Source organism: Sphaeramia orbicularis, chromosome 11, assembly GCF_902148855.1.
Source record: "Sphaeramia orbicularis chromosome 11, fSphaOr1.1, whole genome shotgun sequence".
Classification (NCBI taxonomy): Eukaryota; Metazoa; Chordata; class Actinopteri; order Kurtiformes; family Apogonidae; genus Sphaeramia; species Sphaeramia orbicularis.
In genome coordinates this window covers 15,780,708-15,802,877 of record NC_043967.1, presented here as the reverse complement: position 1 = coordinate 15,802,877, position 22,170 = coordinate 15,780,708, and the positions used below count along the sequence as shown (strand labels likewise).

General features: G+C 37.1%; 1 protein-coding gene across 1 annotated transcript in view; it reads left to right on the top strand.

The window, feature by feature from the left end:
- Positions 1-22,170, top strand: part of LOC115427932 (inactive phospholipase C-like protein 2) — a 53,511-nt gene that overhangs the window by 27,853 nt on the left and 3,488 nt on the right. Inside the window, exons 7-10 of the mRNA XM_030146673.1 lie at positions 1,887-2,136; positions 2,223-2,509; positions 12,646-12,849; positions 16,530-16,605. Coding sequence (XP_030002533.1) covers positions 1,887-2,136; positions 2,223-2,509; positions 12,646-12,849; positions 16,530-16,605 — 817 coding nt within the window. The remainder of the gene's footprint in view (positions 1-1,886; positions 2,137-2,222; positions 2,510-12,645; positions 12,850-16,529; positions 16,606-22,170) is intronic.

The following is a 22,170-nucleotide window of genomic DNA, read 5'->3' as shown; positions in this document are numbered from 1 at the left end:
TTTCCTTAATGAGCAAGCTCAAAACTGCAATATTGGCCACAATGTTGTAGTGCTAGTTAAAAGGAATAATATAATAATGTAGAGTCTGTATTGTAAGACAGCGATATCTTGAATCATTGCTAGAATACAACATCTGGCCCCACATCTCACAGTGAGAGAGGGGCACAGATGGGAACTGCTGCTATGTTCTGCATCTACTAAACAACCAATAGAAATGCAGCAAGAAATGACATGACGATCAGTGTGACACATGCATTTATCTGTGCAAGAAAGACTAAACTTTGGCTTTATTTGCAAAACTGACATCTCTAAATTGCCTTCTTTTTCCACATTTTCCACCTTTGTTGTGATTTTTTTCTGTACACATAAATACCTCTATTGTATCAGCAGCATCATTACCTCAGCATCATTGTTTGCATCTATAATGGCACAGATAGACAATATGCGCTCATGGCATTTTGTTATTTTATATAGGCTTGTGTCATTGAGATTATCACTTTAACCCATAAAGACCCAAACATCCACTGGCGACCAAAATTATTTACTGATATAAAATGTTTAATTCCTGTTGATCCACTAATCCTATCAATTCATCTTTTCATGGTCATCAGATATGACCCATTTGGATTGTTCAGAGGCTCTGTAGTTACCGTAGAAACAATGTCATCTTCTATAACATTGATTCACCAGTAAAACCCATGGAGTTTGATCAATGACAGTGGATGGATACACTTGTTTATAAGTTCAGTTAATCAGTTAAATAGTTGTATCTTACTAAAAAAGTCAGTTTTTCTTCAGTTTTCTCTGTTTTTGATATAACTCTCAACTTTAATCTGATCTTTTATGGACATCTACATGATCAGTGAATTAAATAGAGGAAAATACATGATTTTCACTTAAAATTTCAAAATTCATAGCATAATATTAAAATAAGTTGTGATAAATCACTTAAAAAACGTTAAAAATTAAGAAAAATTCGTTTGGGAACTGCCACATAAGTAGCACTGGGTCTTTATGGGTTTAAAAGCTTGACTTAAAACATTTTGAAAAGAGCCCATGGTAAAGTTTAACTAATGAAGCCTTTTTCTTCAGGTTTCAGTTGTTATCAGAACACTAGTACAATCAGAATCAGAATACTTTATTAATCCCTAGAGGAAATGGTTGTTATAGTCGTTCCATTCAAGTATAATAAAAAAGTAGCAGGAAATAAATTATCAATACAACAGAAAAGAAAATATATAAATATATATACATATATAAAGCTCTAAATATACAAACATATATATATATATATATATATATATATATATATATATATATATATATATATATATATATAGCTCTGAATATATAATATACCAAATATACATGTTAAAAAACTGTATTAAGACACAAAATTAGTACAGCAATTTTACATTATGTACCAGACCATATCCTATCAATATGATAATTAAAGAAATATACCTAATATATATAATTGTGTGTAATTATAATTAGGTGGAGTTAAACAGTCTGATAGCCACAAATATTATGAAAATATGTAACATGATTAATACCAATGCAGATCAATATCCTCCCTAGACCCAGTGAGTAAACATGTTTGCCATTTTCCATTAAATAATTGCCTTAATTGAAAACAGCACAATGCAACAGTCATTTCCAGATACATTTTTTTTTTTAATATAATGTCCTTTCCAGTGGACATTTTTTAAAATTTTTTAAGGGTAAAGGTGTGAAACTCTTGTCCATTACAGAGGACAAAAATGCATTGCTGGGTCTCAGGAAGATATGTAAAAAAAATGTCTACTGTTGCCCGGCTCTACTTGAAATGATACGAGTTTGGTAATTGTTGATGAGTAAATGACAGTTTTTGTCTTCCGTCACAGGTGATTAGTGGCCAGAACCTGCCCAAGCCCAGGGGTTCAGGGGCCAAAGGGGACGTGGTAGACCCGTATGTGTACGTAGAGATCCACGGCATCCCAGCTGACTGCTCAGAGCGTCGCACGAGAACTGTGACCCAAAACGGTGACAACCCCATTTTTGATGAGAGTTTTGAGTTCCAGATCAATCTTCCAGAGCTCGCCATGGTCCGCTTCGTGGTCCTGGATGACGACTTCATAGGGGATGAGTTCATAGGTGGGTGTCAGTGTGGAAGTTTGCAAATGTCTGGACTCTGAAACACTTTTAAACCTGAAATCTTGTTATGTTTTCTGTTGCTGCAGGTCAGTACACCATCCCTCTGGAGTGTCTACAGCCGGGTTACCGCCACGTACCGCTCCAGTCTTTGACGGGGGAGGAGCTTCCCCATGCAAAACTGTTTGTTCATGTGGCCCTGACCAATCGGAGAGGAGGGGGAAAGCCTCACAAAAGGGGTTTGTCTGTGAGGAAGGCGCGAAAGGGACGCGACTACACAGCCCTCAGGGATTTGGGTGTTCGAGCTGTGGACGAGGTTTTCAAAATGGCAGCTCCTCAACTTCGAGAAGCCACGGACCTGAGAGAAAACATGCAGGTGGGATTATTTTATTTATTTATTTTCACTTTTGAGTTTCTCCTTTGATTTCAGCCTCATAAATCATGTTTGTAGTTTTATTTTTTCTTTTGGGAATCTGAAAGACATCATGAAAGAATGTTTGACACTGGGTAAAGCCATTTTATTCCAATTCATCCTAAACCACTGATGCTGATAAACACATGGAAGAGTTTGATATTCAGTACATGTAACTAAAGTAACCTGATTTGTCTGTTCTGATTTACTACATTAATGTTGTGTTACGGTGCAGATCTTCATGTTTATGGAAACTGACATTTTATGATTTTTATTTTAGCTAGGACAATAAATGTCAAAAAATGTTCAATCAGTTTTAATAATTATCACAATAAATGTCACATCACTACTTCTTTCCAGGTTACAGTCTGATTCTTGGTCCTGGGTGAAAGATGAAAGCTAATGTTTTTTATGGCTTAAAACTTTTTTAGTGTCAAACTACAAATCTTCAGTTTAGGTCAGAACTTTTCAAGAATCTAGAGGCAGAACATTGAAAACAAACAGACAAAGATTCAAGTCAAAACATGGAAAATGAGTTAAATTAAGTGAAATAACATTGAAATTTTTCACACTTTATTTGACTGTATAGACAAAATAAAACCTGAAGTCATAAAATGATTACATTGCAGCGGTTACCACTGTTTCAGCAAGAAGGTTGTGGGTTCAATCCCAGCACCGGCTGTGGGTTCTCTCCAGGTACTCCACCTTTTTCCCACCGTCCAAAGACACAGGCCTTAATGGGTTAACTGGTCAATCTAAATTACCCGTAGGTGTGAATATGAGAGTGAATGGTTGTTGATCCCTATATTGTACGTCAGCCTTGTGATGAACTTTTGACATGTTGTGGGTATATGTCTTCTCTCTGTAGCACTTTGAGATTCTGTTGAATGAAAAGTGCTTTATAAATGCAATTTATTATTATTATTATTATTATTATTATTATTATTATTATTATTATTATTATTATTATTATTATTACCCTGCCTTTGCCCAATGGCCCCTGTGATAGGCTCCAGCACCCCTGTGAGTGAATGAATGTAATATAATAACTGTAGCCCTTGATCCAAAATTATCACAGTATCATATTAAAATGATAATTTGATGTGATATAAAATGAAACCATGGTAATTATCATTCTCATTTTATCACAAAGCTAAAATTTCCTTGAAGAAAATTATTCTTTACTTCCTATTTTAGTCTAACTATAATAACTCTGCTTTGGGTAGCCATTATTGTACTAATGATTGATATTTTTAATCAAAGATATTGTCGTAGACAAGCACTAATGTGACTAACGCTTCTGTAGATCATAGCCAGTAAAAAGAGTAATATTTCAAAACAGTTGCATGTGTGTGAAGCTGAAAAATAAGACACTGAAAACTGGTGCTCAGGATGAATTGGATTAATTCTTTGTTTCCTCCCTTTGTTAATAGCTGAGCTAACCTTTACGAGGCAGGCAGCAGTTTGGTCTGTGCATGCTTACATCAACCCGGGGCAATAAAACAGTAATTATATTGTATTTTCAATCAGTGTGATGAGACTGTCAACATCCACATCTCTTGATTTCTTGTACTTCAAGTGAACCGACGGAAAGAGAGCAAATCAATGTCTGAAATAACAGGCAGTAACTCTGTTGCAAGAAGAGCTTTTGATTACGTATGTGTCTTTAGCAAGTGTCTTTTAGAGTATATATACTAACCTTAATGTCAGCCTGGTTACTAACCCACTGTCTTTGTTTTGTTTCGTCTGTTTTTTGTCTTGTGCTATATGCAAAGCTGCTGAATACATGAATTTCCCTCGGGATTGATAAAGTATCTATCTATCTATCTATCTATCTATCTATCTATCTATCTATCTATCTATCTATCTATCTATCTATCTATCTATCTATCTATCTATCTATCTATCTATCTATCTATCTATCTATCTATCTATCTATCTATCTATCTATCTATCTATCTATCCTCTCTCCTCTCTCTCTCTCTCTCTCTGTCTCTGTGTGTGTGTGTGTGTGTGTGTGTGTGTGTGTGTGTGTGTGTGAGGGTGGATGTTTCTCTGTGTTTGTTCTCACAGTACACAAAACACCGGACCCCAAAAGATAAATCAGTACATTTTAGGGTTAATATCTGGGTTAAGGTGAGGGTTCCTTTTAGTTTCTGTAGGGATGAACAATTATCAACATCACCCTAAAGCCGCACATCATGCTATGCAAACATAACATGACATCCTAATGGAAAATGCTTGTTTGTTGCCTCTAACTGTGACTCGAGGTTGTCACCATTCCGGTTGGCAGTTCGATTGCTGCGTCCTCTATCCACACTCCTGAATGTCATTGAGCAAGAGACTGAACCCAAGTTTCTACCAGCAGCTGCTCCACTGATGTGTGAATGTGTTCTGAGTATGACACAGTGAAGTGCTTTTTGTGCCATTTAAGTTGAAAACACTCTGCAGTATAAAGGTACAGTCCATTTACCACAGCAAATATCATGCCACCATCATCATTTTTATGTCTGTGAAATGTGAAATGCAAAATTGACCATTGCCTCTAAAATCATCACTCATGCTGCAACTGCAATATGTGGTAAAAAATTGCAGTATGACTTTTGTACATTCTTCAAATCACAGGCTCATGTTTGTGTCATGTTAGAAAAAAAAGGATGTGTGGGTGGATGTGTGTGAGAGTGAGATAGAGAGTGAAAATGAAAGCAAATCAAAGTCAACCACTTCATGCTGATTTCATTTTGATATCCTTTAGTTTCAGGCGATAGAAGTGAGATACAGTTAAGGAAGCGTATTATGAGTGTTCCCAAAGGGTGTGCCCTAGTCCATCCACAACTGATCATAAAATTAAAGCCGCTGCCTGATTCTTAATCTTAAATCAAGCAAGCAAAAAAAGGTTTTCCTATTAAGTGACTCTAGACATGGCTTGTATCAACACAGCCTTCCACTTTCATTCCTTCAGACACCTTGAAAAGGTATCTTGGTATTTGCACCTATTAAAAAACCTGTTGAACCTTTCATAATGTCGGTGTGCTTCTCCTTCTGACCAGAAATGTGCACTTTGCTTTGGATTCATCCATGTTTATCTAGAAGATCTTTGTGTATGCTCTAGCTAAAGGTAAACAGGGGCTGTGTGTGACCTAAAACCCACAAATTAAATGCATATTTGCTATATATGAGTCTAAAGAATCCACAGAAAAACAGAATATCAGCATATCCTTCATTTATTTTATTTATCTATTTATTTATTTAGTTTGTTAGTTACAGGACAGTGTGTTTTGGCATTAGTTGCAAAGAACAAGATGTATGCACCAGATTTAGCAGAAAAGCTCATTTCCATCCATGTTGTCCTGGACAAACGACGAACATAATAAAATATCACTTAGATTACGAAGTACTAATACACTGGAAGAAAACCCATAAAGACCCAAACATCCATCACTGACCACAAGCATTTACTGATCTAAAATAATTAATACCTGTTGATCCACTAATCCTATCAATACATGTAAAGAATTGATGTAAAATACAGTTTGTCATCTTTTTATGGTCATCAGATATGACCCATTTGGATGTTCAGAGGCTCTGTAGTGAACATGGAAACACCGTCATCTTCTACAACATTGATTCACCAGTAAAACCCATGGAGTTGGATCAGTGACAGTGGATGGACACACTAGATTTATGTTCAGTTAATGATATATTTAACTGAAAAAGTCACTTTTTCTTCAGTTTTCTCTGTTTTTAATACAATACCCATCAACTTTAATCTGAGCTTTTATGAACATCTACATCATCCATGAATTAAATACAGGAAAACACCTGATTAATACTCTCAAAATACAAAATGCCGAGGATAATATTATAAATAATTGGTGATAAATCACTTACGAAAGGTTAGATACAGAGAGAATTTAATTTGGGAACTGACATAAAAGTAATGCTGGCTCCTTATGGGTTAAGGTCATATCCAAGTAGAATGAACTGTTTATATGACACCTGTCAATTATCAATATTCCCGTAGTTGTAATGACAGTGGAATATATACTCACTGATGCCCTGATGATAACTTTTTCCCAATTTACAGGTGTATTTTTTTAACCCTTTATTAGGCAAATGACTATTTTTGGTCATTCCCACATACATTACAAGACAATGACAACAACAGTAAAAATGAGGACAGTGAGTCAACAAACTCAGGTCCAATGTGGTCTACAGGGTCTGTAAGGTCCACCTCTGCATGAAAAGTGAGTGTACCTGCTTTGTTCGGTACCATGAAGTAATGGTACTAATGTAAGGAATGATGGATCATGTGGATGTGGACAGGTGTCTGGATCAGCACTTATGTTGGTCTAATGTTCTAAAAGTGATGTTCTACTGTTCTAAAATACATGTTCCTTTCAACTTACATTTGTTTTTATTGTATTTTTTGTATTTACTTTTTGTATTTTTTTTTTTTTTTTTGCCACTTAAGGTCAAGGAACTAAATATGCTAACTTCACTGACCTTGATTTTCTACATGGGTGCTTCTATGAAACTGGGTACATTTTGGTATCTGGCACTTTGCCAGCTTTTTAGACCCAATAATAAAGGAGAAATTTAGACATATTTCTCCCCAGGATGTATCTAATGAGACCTCAGATAAATGCAAAAAAATTATACTCTTGCTCTGAGCCATCCCAAAATCAATGAATTTTTGATAAGATATTGGGGCCAAAAATAGGACAAAAATTGGGACATGAAAACTTACCTAGGTGTCAGTGCATTTGATCTGGAAAACATGGCTTGAAATGGTCTTATGTAGCGATATAAATAAAGACACTGTGTTAAATTTGATGATCCTAGAAGTTTTTCTAATCCAGACATGTGGGTTTTTCATGAATTGGCAGTCTCATTCCAGGTTTTGTATGTAACCCATCGTGTCCACTTATGTTACACACAGAACCTGCCCAGTTAAACGCATATAAATTGAGAGTGATTTTGCAACAGTGGTCATTTTTGTCAAACACTCTGCCTTGCATAATTAGTTCAATTCCCAAAATGTACCTGTGAGAGAATAAAGAGATATTAAAAAAATAGTAGCGCATAATTTTTGTTCTCCTTTTTATCGTGTTACATGTGGATTTTTGTATAAAGAAAATAATGCAGAAAAAAAAATTGTTTTTATCTAAAAAATTGTTTCTCTTTTATCTCAGTGAATATTTATTTTTTAAAATAGACCCAAAGTGCTTCCAAACTTGCTTCATATCATTTAATCTACATCTGGTTTGAATTCTTAGCCCCCATGTCCTGTTTTTAGGGACCAGTTTCATAGAAGCACCCACATGATAAAAAATTTTGAAAAACTTCACTAAAATAATAAAGTCTTTTAATGTCCTCCAGTAACACACCAAGGTTCACATTTTGTATTTCAGAGTATTTCTGTGAGTGCCCTATAAAGGGTTAATAGTACATGCTGTTATGGGGAAATTAAAGCAACGTTCATTTAATTTTGTGAAATGTCACTGGGCCCCGAGTACTGAAACAAGTGATGGAAAGAGCCTGAACTGACTTCACCCTGCTCCTCACATCTGTTTGTACCGAGCTTAAGAAAACTGCTTTGTTTTGTCATTAGTCTCATCTTAAAAGGCATTAGTCAACAGGAAGCATGTTTTTGTTTCTCCACATAATTTACTCTGTCCACTGAGCCAAAGTGGAATTGCTTGTATAAGAGTGGACAATAATTTTACTGGCAGTGGAAAAATACCTGATTTTACTTCAATTTGATTTAACCAAAACTTTACCTGTATCACGTATGCTTGGTTCAAATCTGACTACATTTTTCACTGTATAGCTACATATTAAACACGGGAATTCTCTTTATAATGAGCTGACGGACTGTAAAAAAAAACATATTCCAACTGAAAAAAGTATATAAAGACAGAACAATGAGATTATATGAAGAGTTATAAGTTTTTACATTTTTCTTTGTGTTTGTTTTGCATCTTGTGACATATTTATTTACTTATTTTGGTCTGGTATTGTCATGATTTTGCATCATTCCGTCAGGTATATATTTAACTTTTTTTTTGTTTTGTTTTGTACTTCCTGGACATGTCACTTTTCACTTGGGTTTGTATTCATTTTGTATTATCTTTGGATGTATTTTGTTTGGTTTGTCTGACTTTATACAGTATGACTTTATAGTTAGTTGTGTATAGTTAACCATTAAGGGTATTATTATTTAGATGGGGGCAGGAAATATAAGATTTTCTTCATCCTGCTCCTTTTCGGGCATGGGTGTGTACATGTTTGTTCATCTGATTATTGAATGTCTGCTGATGAAATGCACATCCATGAACAAAATAAATGAAATGAATGAATGAATGAATGAATGAATGAATGAACATATCATGTCAGCATTTGGGTTATATAAGTTCCTAGTGATCCAAATTCAGATGGCAGATTTCAATATGTGAAAGATAAACTTAGTTTAGTTCTAAATTATCTGATGTACACTACCAGTCAAAAGTTTGGACTCCCCTTCTCATTTAAATGACATTAGATGGACCGCAGATGGCCAACAAGTGCTCAGCATCACTGGGAACTCCTTCAAGACTGTTGGAAAACATTTCAGGTGACTGCCTCATGAAGCTCATCAAGAGAATGCCAAGAATGTGCAAAGCAGTAATAAAAACAAAATGTGGCTATTTTGAAGAATCTAAAATATAAAACATGCTTTGAGTTATGTCACACTTTTTTAACTACATAATTCCATGTGTGTTCATTCATAGTTTTGATGCCTTCAGTGAGAATCTACACTGAATCAAAATAAATAGTCATGAAAATAAAGAAAAACCAGGTGAGTCCAAACTTTTGACTGGTAGTGTAAACCTGACAGATGGACCTTTCATTGGACCCCAAATTGGAGAACTCAGTGGTGAGCGCATAGTCTTCCAGAAGCTGGATTCATTTCACTGGGATTCATTTGTGAAAGTGATGAGCTACTAGCTGAAGACGTGCAAACAGCAGATAAGCAGATGGGTGAAGAACGTCACTCAAAATTAATTTAACTCTATTCACACCTAGATTCTTTTCACTGAGCTTGCATGTGATAAGCATGGCAAAAAATTTCATCAAGATACTTCTGAAATAGAAACCAGGTACCAAAGGGCTTTTTTTTGTTTGTTTTTTTTTGAATATGCAACAAGACAAAGTAATCTTACTTAGTCCTTAGAAATAAAACAGGTAGTAAGAAGTCATGGAAGAAAACAAAAAAACAAAAATAAAACTTACACATATACATGACTTCATTTGCACATTCGAGTGAGAGGAAGTATAATGTATTTAATCCCACCTCTTGTCCACACAACAGTCTATCTTCAGCTTCCTATCAGCAGAATATATGAAAAGTCAAGTCCATAGATACTGACATACCAGAAAAGTAAATAAATAAATACATACATACATAAGTCCTTGAAGGCAACATAAATGAATACACAATAAAGTCAACAATAAGACAAAGTAAACAACAACAGCAATTAAACAAAACATAATCAACAAACACAAAAAACAAAGAATAAACAAAATCAGACAAGACAGAATATTAACGTAACAAAAGTATTAGGACTTTTGGGGCTTCAACCCAGACATGATGGGGGTTATTTTTGGTTAATACAATGTGAAACTGTCCCAACCCACCAATACAACCGACAGTGTTTGAAACGGTTTTGAACAGTTTATAGCCGAGATGATGGGCTCTGATACTCTGATGTTTATTCTATTCATATCTATAGCTACATTTGAGCAGTTTATGTTCAGATTTGTGAATGCACAAGAAAAGGTGTTGATGCAAGATTGTATTTTTTTTTTTTTTTACATGTTAACTCAAAATCCTGATATGCTGGAGTAATTCTGATAGTAGCTTTTTATCCAACATGCCTGAGTAAAGATCAAATGTTTTTCCTCCAGTAGCAAAGTAGTCATCCAACCATATGAGGACTGTGTTAGATCATAAAAACTAATACTATGAAGACAATTCATATTTTGTATGATACCGCTGGGTGTCTCAGGTTTTTATTTAGATGCCACATACATACAATAATTATTATATAATTGTAATAAATGTTATTCTAATTCTATATTTAATCTCTTATTTATCTCTTTATATTTATTTTTTCACTCATTTGTGGTTTTTCTACTTGTCTTTTTCTCTGCACTTGCTTGTTGTTGTATGTTACTGTTGTTTACTGAAATGCCCCTACAGTGGGATAAAAGAGCCATGTCTTATCTTATATCTGGATACTGTAGTTATGTAGGTGGTGAGATAATGAGCTGAGGACTTCAAAGTCTTAAATATCCTTCATTTAACCAGGTAAAAAAGCCTCATTGAGATTGCAAATCTCTTTTTCAAGAGTGACCTGGTCAAGAAAAGCAGCATAACACACAGTCTCTGACAAGACAAGACATAGTCCACACATAATACAAAAACTTACAATTGATAGTTACAAAACAATCATTTGTGCAAGTTTAAAAACAGTTACATTGACCATGCTCATTGATTTTATGCTCCTTTAAAATAGCTTTAAATTCACCTGCACTGTAAGCCCAGACTTTGTATTTACCACAATGTTTTAATTACAATGTACTTAAATGATTTAAGTTTTATTACATTACTATAAAATGTTCAGTATATTCTACTAATTTGTAGACATAGTCGAAAGTATGAAAAAGTTTAAGCTGAATGGACTTAAATCACTAAGTTTTAGTCATGACCACACCTTTTTATCTCCACATTGCATTGTCAGTATTGGGCATGTTGTTGAAAATGTGTTATTTTTATGTGCAGGGGTTCAGCGGGGGTGTGGTGTTAGTGTTAATTTTCACTTAATGTGTGTATGGCAGTGTTTATTGGCCTTTTTGTGTTTGTTTTTGTATTTTTGTAGAGCTGCGCCATGAGTGAGAGCCATAGGCCGTACAATCGCTTTCCTGTTCAGCAATGATTAGTCTTATGGAATGTAAAAATTTAATTAAATCAAATTATAAACACTTCCTGGACTGGCAAATTACATTGAGCTAACTTCCTGTCTAACTTCTATCATGCTACAATATTTTAAGTTGAATAATTATATGAAGCAATTTATATTCCAAAAGATTATTATTTAAATCAACTTGGAATTGAGTAAAATGAACTGATGACATTAAGTCTAGTGATTAAACAAAGCAATTGACATTGCAACAGATTTTAAGTTAAATTAACTTGGCATTTATGCTGCATTCCAGGCAACCCATAACTCGTGTTTTTCCAACCTTGTACCGGTGAAAATGCACTGGAATGGTAGTGAAACCCGTGACTTCCCACCCGTGAACTCGTACTAGATCCATGCACTCCCAGTTCCGAGCTCTGACATTATGTAGCCCATGAAACAACAATGGCGGCACCCATGGATGCGGTTTTTATGCCAAATTGTTTATTAAAATAAGGTATTGCTCTGACATTATTTCTCTGCAAATGTTCTGCATAATCAGCAGCTGCTCTAGCGTTAGCTAGTTTTCAGTCCATTAAGGACAAAAATAAATTAATACCAAATATGTATATAAATATACAAATAACATAAAAGGTAGAACAGTTTCTCTTGCCTTATGCGCTGTTTTTACTCCTCTGTTTCCTTCCCTGAACATAAGCCCTGTACAGTCCACTATGCTGGTTTGTTTACATCTAGCTCCCACAATTCCTTGCCCTCAGGCAGTTTGGCGTGACTTGCCTGGAACGTTACAAAGTCATGAGTTGTGGTTTGAAGTTGTGACTTATGTGCTCAAAAACCTGCCTGGAACGCAGCGTTAGGATGTTGTACTTAAAATAGCAATTCCATTCAAATCCAGCATTTAAGTTTAATACACTCAAGTTTTCATTACTCATTACTTAAATTTTTTAAGGCAACTGGTTCCCTCAAATTTTTTAAATGAACTCAACTTATCCAGTCTTACAGTGTACAGTAACAAATTCAGATAGATTTAAGTTGTTTTGCAGGATATTCCATGCAGAGGGGGCAGCATGTTGAAATGCAGTCTTACTCAACTCTAATTCTGTGTCATATCTGTCTTCCTTTGTCTTTCAACAGAACTCAATAGCAGTGTTCAGGGAGTTGTGTGGGGTCTCCGCCGTGGCTAACCTCATGCAGTGTGTCCTGGCTCTGAGCTCCAGGGTGTCAGGACCAGACGGGACACCTTTACTGGTATTTGACCTTAGGGACCTCTACCCCACCCTTGAGCCTCAGGGGCTTCTGCCTGATGTCCTTCGTCGGGTCGTCTCCACCTACGAAATGGTGAGGAAGGAACAGAGCAGACAGTTAATATGCTTATTGTTTTTCTCCATTTGAAATAGGACGCAGAGTCATGTCTCTGAAATACATTACGAAAGGAAGGAAGTGGCAAACAAAAGCAACAAAGATCACGAATCGGCCCATCGCCTTCCATCTCCTGTCTACTTGACCTAACAATGAAAATTCCCCTCCCAGACGAAGCTTCCTTTTCGAGCTGATATTTTCTCATACACAAAGTGAGTTCTCATTGTTATGTTGCAGACAACCTCCCTATGTCGTCTGGCTGTAATAGGGACTCATAAACTCATCAGCTTTATGTTCACCCCGGCCCGACTCCGCCATGCGTTTCCACCCAAATAAAATACAGACTTTCACTGACCGAGGAGAAAGTTATTTAACTGACTTAATTTATGTAATGATGTCTAAAAATAAATCCAGCCACCGAGAACAACTCCCCTGCAGACATAAACACAAAGAGAGACAAAGAGCGAGGGAGGAAAAAGGGGACAGCGGGGTCAATTGGTCTGCCGGCCAGCTCATCAGCTAGTCGATAAGCCCGTATGAATCACTTAGGATATTTAAATGGGTTTAGGCTGATGTCTGATCTGTAAGGATGCTATATCATCCTTTCATGTAATTCACTCAGGCCTCTATCTCCTTATATCAGCCTTCTGCTAATCCCTTCTTTTCCTCATTCGTCTCCTAGTTTCTGCCTCCTCCTTTTCCCTCTCAGCCTAGTCAGACCGGCCAGAATTAGCAGTTTTCATACATAACTCTAGTCCACATTGGCTTGGCTTTCTTTTTCCAGCATCTTTCTGGCTGTTACAGTTCTTTAAAATTGATATTTGCTCATGTTTTATATTAGATATTTCCCTAGAGTGTCTTGTGGCGGATGACAGACAGTCTGAATGAATTGCCAATTTAATGATATTGTCCAGAGAGCCTATGTGTGCATTGTGAGACAGGGAGAGACTCAAGTTTCTAGCCAGAAACAAGGAGTAGATGAGATAAATGCATCTGTTTCCAGCTCAATTAAGTTATGATTAAGGCTTCAGTGTGTAAAGTGTGACACTTTAATTTAAGTGGGGTTGTTTGTCACTGCTGTGCAACTAACAGCTACTTGGACCTGCGACTGTTGGCCCATGCATAAGTGTGTGAGTAACATGCTGCTCGTTGGTTTGTGTGTGTGTGTGTATATATGTCGCTCTGTGTGTGTGTATGTTTAGCCACTTCCGTTTCCAGCCGAGCGGATCAGAGTTGAAAAAGCTTGCCCTGGTGCTGAATTCCATTAGCATAGATTTGAATGTCGTTTGGCTAAATGGATTCCACACCTCGATCCTGATGCCTGGAGGGAGAGGTGAACAACACAGACAGGAAATGGGGATGTGTAAGTGTGTGTGAGTGTGCGTGAGTGTGTTCCATGCTGACTCGGATCTCGTCAAAGTACTGTAGTTAATCCTTTATTTGTCAAACAGCATTTTTTTCCCCACAGAGGGGTCATGCCTCAGCAGGATTTTGAGGGAAGGTGCAGAATTAATCAGGCAGAAGCTACCCGTGTGATTACTGTGTCTCTGTAATTATATGTGGGGATTGTAGAATTCAACCAACAGTGTATTTTGAAAAGACCAGGATATTAACAAGACTTTGGAGCAAGAAAAAGGAAATAGCGGATTAATCTACCAGTATAAATCCCAAATTGACACTGTTGGGAATGAACATATCAGAAAGATCATCAGAAAATATGAGCAGTAGTAAAAAAAAACCTGGATTAGTTACCATTAAACATTTTTTTTTACCTATTACTTTCCTCCCAAGTTGGTCATTCCAGTTGAGAAGCCTAACATGAGCTGTCAGCCACTAGTGAGCTTCTGCTAATACTGATTTTAAAGCATCCTGTTGGCATCGATTAACTGACCAAATCCATTAATGGGTCTATAGTGTATTGTATGGCCATTAATTAGAAAGAACTGAGCTTAAATGTATAAGCAAGTGTGTATGGTGTGTTAAATATATATCTACAGGGTGTATTAAAAAAAAAAAACTATATATTTTGAAAAATTACCCCCAGTTCTACATTTGATAATTTTTGGAATTTTCTTTTATGGACGTCAGCAGGTAGGGGATTGGTGGATATTTGTTCAAATTTACAGACCCAGGTTTTCATGCATGAGTGAGCAGGGGTAAATTGCGCAGTCCAAGTTAAAACTGGTTTGCATGAAGTAACGGTGGGATTTAAATCCAATCAAAGGTCATGGGAGGGGACAATGGGCATCCATCTTGTTTTCCATAAAATAACCAGGTTACAGCATTAACACTTTGGCCACCATGTCAGTTTCATTTCTTTACCCATGGCAGCTGTTCCTGCCTTTCAATGTTAATTCAACTTGTTTAGGCCTGAAAATGTCACTGAGGACAGGCCAAGTTAGGGTTAGGGTTAGGGTTAGGGTTAGGGTTAGGGTTAGGGTTAGTGAGCCAATCCCCCACCTACCAACATCCATAAAAGCACATTTCAAAAATTATCAAATGCAGAACTGGGGATAATTTTTCAAAATGTAAATATTTTTTTGATACACCCTGTAGAATGTTTTGGGTTCAGTGGCTACTGGACCCACATCTGAAGTGTGTCCACTATCGTCTTGTGTGAATCTGGCAAGGGTGGAATGAATGGGGTCCCTGAGATCTACATTCTCTCACTGTCATTCCTTTCGATGGCCACAGAGGGGAAAGACCTTCCTACACTAACACACACATTAAAGCTTATTATGGGAATCATGTTTATGATGCTTATATGTTAGTCATGTCCATTGTATGTTCATCATTATGTCCTGTCATGTCCTTAAGCCTGTGTTTTTCAGCCTTGGGGTCAAGACCCCATGTGGGGTCACCTGAAATTTCTAGTAATAGATAAAAATACAGATAAACAAACAAAAAAATACTTACTAATAAAAAATATATGGTGAGTTGAGAGAGACAATCACAATCCATAAAAGACGTGACAAACTGTGAAGCTGAAACTGAAGCACTGTGGTACTGTTTATCTTTCAAATGTTCATTGTGGTCGGTTTCAGATGCTGCAGCTCTTTCATAATTCATAGTTTCAGTTCTTGTTTGTTCAGTATTAATTGTCAGCCTTGTAAATCCAAGCTGGACTGACTGTACATATCCTGACCAAGGAAAATAAAATCCTCACTTTTGTGCAGTAATCTACACCTGGCTTTTCTGCCTTGGTCCATAATAATATACATTAAATGGACTAAATGTCATCTAAAATTAACATTTATTTGCAACATAGTATAGCAAACTATTACATGATCAAAAACAAATTAATTTTAGCAAAAAAAAAGTCTCCATTTTGAATGTCTGGGGTCATCAGAAATTTGTGATGTTAAAATGGAGTCACGAGCCAAAAAAGGTTGGAAACCACTGCCTTAAAGAACATAAGCCTATGTGTTCATATACATGTCCAGTATTGCTCTAAATACATCATAATTTTAACAGACGTGCAACAGATTACAGTAGAGATTCAATTCATAGCAAATGTTCACCTTCGGTATAATTTACATCCATTCATACAGCAGAGTGAAACAGACTACCAATGTAACTGACATGTGCTTTCCTGTGCACAGTGGAAGCACTTTGAATGCATGTGTGCTCCATGCTAATGGATGTGTCTCTGTGTGCAGATGGTGCAGGCGAGCAGAGCAGTGATCGAACACTCTGATGGAATCTACGACAGGATCCTCCATATACAGACAACTGGTGTGTAGGCGTGTGTGTGTGTGTGTGTGTGTGTGTGTGTTTGCTGGTGTGCATTGGTATGCTTGTATAACTGTATATGAAAGATGCAGATATGTAGAGCGTGTGTGATGTGTGTGTGTAATGAATAGAAAGCAGCCTATGCCTGTATTCCTGGTCCACTTGTGACAACTCCCACACAGCCTCTCAAACAGAGCAGTTCAGACACTGCAGTCGCTGCTTTAACCATCAACTTAACCCCTTTCCTTCCGGTACCTCTCCTTTCTTTAATCTTTAATTTCCTTTTCACTTCCATTCCTTTCTTCTCCACTCTTCTCAGATTTTTTTCTCTTTTCCCATTTCCTGTCCTTTCCTTAAATATATATCCAACTCCTGTCCTCAGTCCAATTCCCAGCAGACAATAATGTCAGATGACTCCTTTCACTGGGCCAGTTCATCAGTATGTTTTGGATGAAGAGGCTTCATATTGGCTCTGGTCCCGTTGTCGATCACCCCTTGGTCTCTTAGGCAATGTGATATCTGGCCTGCTGCTCATATCATTTCCAAGATCTTTGGCAGAGGTTTGTTTGCCTTAGTCAGGCCCCTTGGGTCATCTGACATTACTCAGCAAGACTGTCGTCATCATGGCAATAAACAACCCTACACACACAAACATTTTCCATATGTTTAAGAGACCGTGACATCCATTTCCTGGAAATGTCTCCTAACGTCTGCATTCATAAACACAACCATTACCCTAATGCTAATCTCACCATAACCTTAAAACCATCAAATTGAATGATTATGCATTTTTTACCTCATAAGGAACTGAGTCAGCTGTCAATCAGAAGAGACTAACTGACATTTGTAAGTAATATCCTGCAGCTTGGTACCAAAAATAAACATTAAAAACATCACATGGATATTAAATTATGTATTTGTTGTCTTCTGGGAGTTTAGCTGTTTGGAATGGACATGGGCTCCTCAGCTTTTTATTGCCACCCTTGAGAGAATTGTAAATAAATAGTGGGAATTAATGATTCGGTAGAGGCCATCAAGGAGTGAGGGAGTATTTGACAGAGATGAATGTTGTTTACAAATTTGCAGACTGTTCCTCATTGCTCCCAGACAACGCATCCCATCCTCCACTGAACTTTATTTTAGGTTTTCTGGTGCCTCAGCTTCCCTCACTGATCAAATAATGTGTAACATATTTATCTGTCTGCAGCTCAGACTGCAACAGAGGACTCACGCTTCTCAGATGTTGTGTTTCTATCTTACACCGCATCACAGATGTGTGATCACATGTTAAATCATTATAAACTACGGTGAGATGTAAATGTGTGATAAATGGCTCTGTGCTATCGGCACGGTGCCAGTGTGTGCATCTGATAAAGCGTGGCTGCAGAACCCGAGGTCTGATCTCATGAACAAAGCGCTTCCTGTGTGTTCTGCCTCCTGACTAAAGTTGGCGATCAGGTGATCATAAAGCACAGGGGAGGTCACTCCTCGGCCGGCAGGTCACTAGGATGGAGCCACTGATGTCTGGAAATGACATCGAAGCAGAGAGATGAAACTGAGAGATAGAAGCAAGTGTTGGGAACATGAATGTCCTGATAGGAAGTTAAAGGTTCTACTGATGGAACACAGGAACACAGATGGAGATTAGAGTGTAAATCCACTCTGGTATCAAGATGACTTTGGGTTAAATAAAGGGTTTGTTCATTGAAATTATGAATAAAAACATACTTTCTTATGAATAGTATTGACGTCCTGGTGATTTTTAAAGGGGTTTTTGTGGGTAGATCATATGAGGTTGTGGACTAGGAAGAGTAACAGGACCAGTGTTTGGTAAAATTAAAAATATACTGTATTACTCCCATGCTTGTTTGCTTACATGACGTTGATGTACTGCGAGTTGTTTGGTTGTTGATGTTGATAGTTACTGTTATGTACTGTTGCTACTGCAGAACACTAGTATAGACGTAGTAAACATAGAAGCCACCCTTGGATTGTTGCATAAAATTCATTCAAGCTGATATTTACACGGTTCAAGTCTTTATGGGATGTTCAGTGCCCTCTCTTCCACTTCCCTCAGGGTTCAGGTTATTACAGTCTTTTTGTCGCATGTTGTGTCCAGTCAGTCGCAACCGCTGCATTGCCACAGCGTCCTGCCGGCTCTGAGACTTAGCTCCCAGCAGAATTTCCTCATTGATGATGCAATCACAAATATATAACTTGAGGCTCCATCAGAGGCACCATTGGTGAAACCCATGAAGCTTCTTTGTGAATTACATTATCATCGTCCATGTCTGGCTGTCATATGAGGCAATCAGCAGGTATCATAGTAGGTAATGGTAATGCATCTTAATATGGGATGCCAAAGGCTATGAAACCGTATAAACAATAAGAGTTAATCCATTCAGAGCTATTGTAGAGACACCGTAGTACCACACTCCATGAAGGGGAACTGCTTCTGCTGTCAATATCAGCACATTCTAAGAATATGAAAACACAGCAATTCTTATTTTCAGGTGATTTTACACTAATGAAAACTAAATTATGAATATTTTATTCCATCTGTGCAATGAACCTACACTGAACCTTTAAGAGAAATGATGCTGTTCATCAGTATTTATATTGCAGGTACGTGGATGTGTTCTTCATGTAAAGTAATGATCTCTCACCATTTCAGATAAAAAATATTGCCATTTAGATCATTTATTTGCAGAAGATATGAGTGGTCAAACTGAAGACTCTTATTTTCAGATTTGGATGCAATCAATATTTGATGGAATAACCCTGATATTTTCTGCTTTTGTGTGATTTGACATGTCCTCTGTGAGACTTTCACATTGCTGTTGGCTGTTTTATTCCACTACTGGTGCAAAAAATTCAAGCTACTGGGCTGTTTGAGGGTTTGTGACAGTCCACCTTAGGGCTTTACAATTGATCAAAATAACAAATTGCAAGAAGTGCAGTTTTCCAATGAAAGTTAAATGTTTCACAACTATTATAAATAATACCACAGAGATGTTTTGGCCTACAAATCATATTCTCCAATGTATGTATGTGGTTGTTTGGTTGTAACATCAGCAAAAATCAATCATCTTCACTGTTGTTAGTGAATACCTCAATATGATTTCCGCCCAAACTCAATTTCCCCTTGACCACATTCCAGATCACGCTCAGGTCTGGAAATTTAGAGTGGTCACTTAATTAAAAAGCCCAGGACAGTTAAACAAAGGACATTCTTGTTTTTAGTAGCGACCATAAATCAGAGTTAGGATAGTGCAGGGTGGTCCAATCTGCAACTTCAGCACTAGGTATCTCTAAATAAATAAATATCACACACTGAACCTTTAAATATTAAAGTATAGTTAGACATTTTTATACACAGATTAAACTTGGTTACTTTAAGTGCAAATCCATCCAGAGAGGAAAACAACTTGGAAATATGGCAAGAAAAAGTTTGTTTACTCATGGGAAAGGTGGAAAAGTTGGTGAAGAAATAGAAAGTAAAAGTGAGTAAGTGCAATGCAAACAGTTTTAGCGAATGATTATGTGTCTGAATGTGTGGACCAAAGACCAGACTGTAACATTCACTGAATTAATATAAGAAATGAACAGATTTGCCATATTAAATGGAAACTGCAACAAAACGCCATCAAGTATGAAGAGCTGCAGAGACATGTTAAACAAAGTGGAAGAGTTTGAAACAACATGACATGATCCAGACCAGTGTTTTAGTTCTGGGGTCAAAAATGTCAACCAAACCCCTCATAATATCAGCTCTTCAGACCAGGTTATTGTTCTAAATACTACTTCAGTTTCAAACCACTATGGTGAGGATGATGAAGAACCAATTCTTAATATTCAGACAACAGTACTGGAAGAAAATGTTCAAAACTGTAACCCATCTACAATATACAAAACAAATCCAAAATGAATCAGTAGGGAGACAGGCTCAGAAAAGCAAATGTTTCCATACACGACTGCTGTCACAGTTACCAGATCTCTGGTTCATTTAGATTACATTTCCATTCATCATCCATGTAGCCAAATCAGTCTTTTATATGAATGGTGTTCACATCTGCAGTAGAATTCTTTGTAAAGATTAGTGAGGATATAAAGGAGGATTGCATTGGTGAAGCGTGTTAATACATATTCTAGTCATCCGTCTTTTCATAATTTGTGTGAACAGGCCTTTAATACATTGACGCTGAGCAGCTGCTCTTCCTCCAGGGCTTTGACCTGTGTAGTGATGAAATTATCTGTATGTGTAGGTTGCACACTTCATCAGATGTTCTGTGTTTCTTTATGATATTAAACCGAAGGCCACGTGCACAGTTATTTTTGTCTCACTCACTACAGATTTACAAGAATTAAAATACTGCCTTGTAATACAGAGTTCAGATAGGGGACAGGTAGTGAAGGTGACTTGCTCCTGTCCTGATTCACTGGTCCTGTGGGTGTTTTTTCTGCCTGTTAGGTCAGGACCTTGTGTGTGCACGCTGTCCCAGTAGTGCCTTGGAAATAATGTTCCCTACATTGACTTCGCTTGGTTTAACAGGAAAATAGACCCACACACATACAACACTGGCACGTAGGCTTCAAGTTGCCTAGCAACCATGTGGTAAAGGTTATTATTCTGGCAACCTCTGTAGGTGTGTGAATGGAGCGGTGACAGTATGTATGTGTGCAGGTGTTTGTCCACACTCACACTCCTTTATTGACAAAGTGACACTGTGTGTGAGGAACTGGTAAATTATGTTTGCATTCAATCTATTTACTCTTTGCAGTGTGTGTGTGTGTGTGTGTGTGTGTGTGTGTGTGTGTGTGTTTGTGTGTGTGTGGCCCACAACTTGGCATGTTTAATGTCTGGGCTCTCGATGAATGCTCACAATGATGTGTGCCCCAATGGTAACCCATTTCCGGGTTTCCATGGTAACAGTGGGACAGTGGCCCGGGGCAGCCAGAGGAAGCAGACATACAACTCACTGCACACACTCCAACTAGCCAGAGGCCTTTCTATGACTCCGACATGCTTTTTTCCCCCTCTTTCTTCATCAGTCTCTCACATTTTCCATCCACTTTGCATGATTTATTCACATTTTTCACCATTTATTGTCTCTTACTAAACTCTTCCAACATGTCATCCCTAAAAACTTTGTTTTGACCATAGTTAATTTTAATAGGAGCTCCAATGGAAGTATATCAGAACATTTATCGAGGTTAGAATGGAGGACTTTTGTAAATTAGTGTATTCATTAAGGCAGAAATACTGCACCAAACTTACTGCTTGAATGCACTTCAGAAGATCACTAACAGCACTGGCTCTTGTTGACACTAATGATTATGTAAAAGTTTCTGTTATACTTGGAAACAGTAAAGATTTAGAACTTAATATATTTTTTTGATTATCATATAAATTTAGATTCCGATCACTGCAACACATACAAGAAAAGCAGAATAGATTATAGAATATAGAAGTAACACTGTTGTGTCTAATTTCACAATTAGAAGATTAATCGGTGATTGGACCATGATTGGACAATAAAACCTTAGTGTTTGGAAGGATGGGTTGTT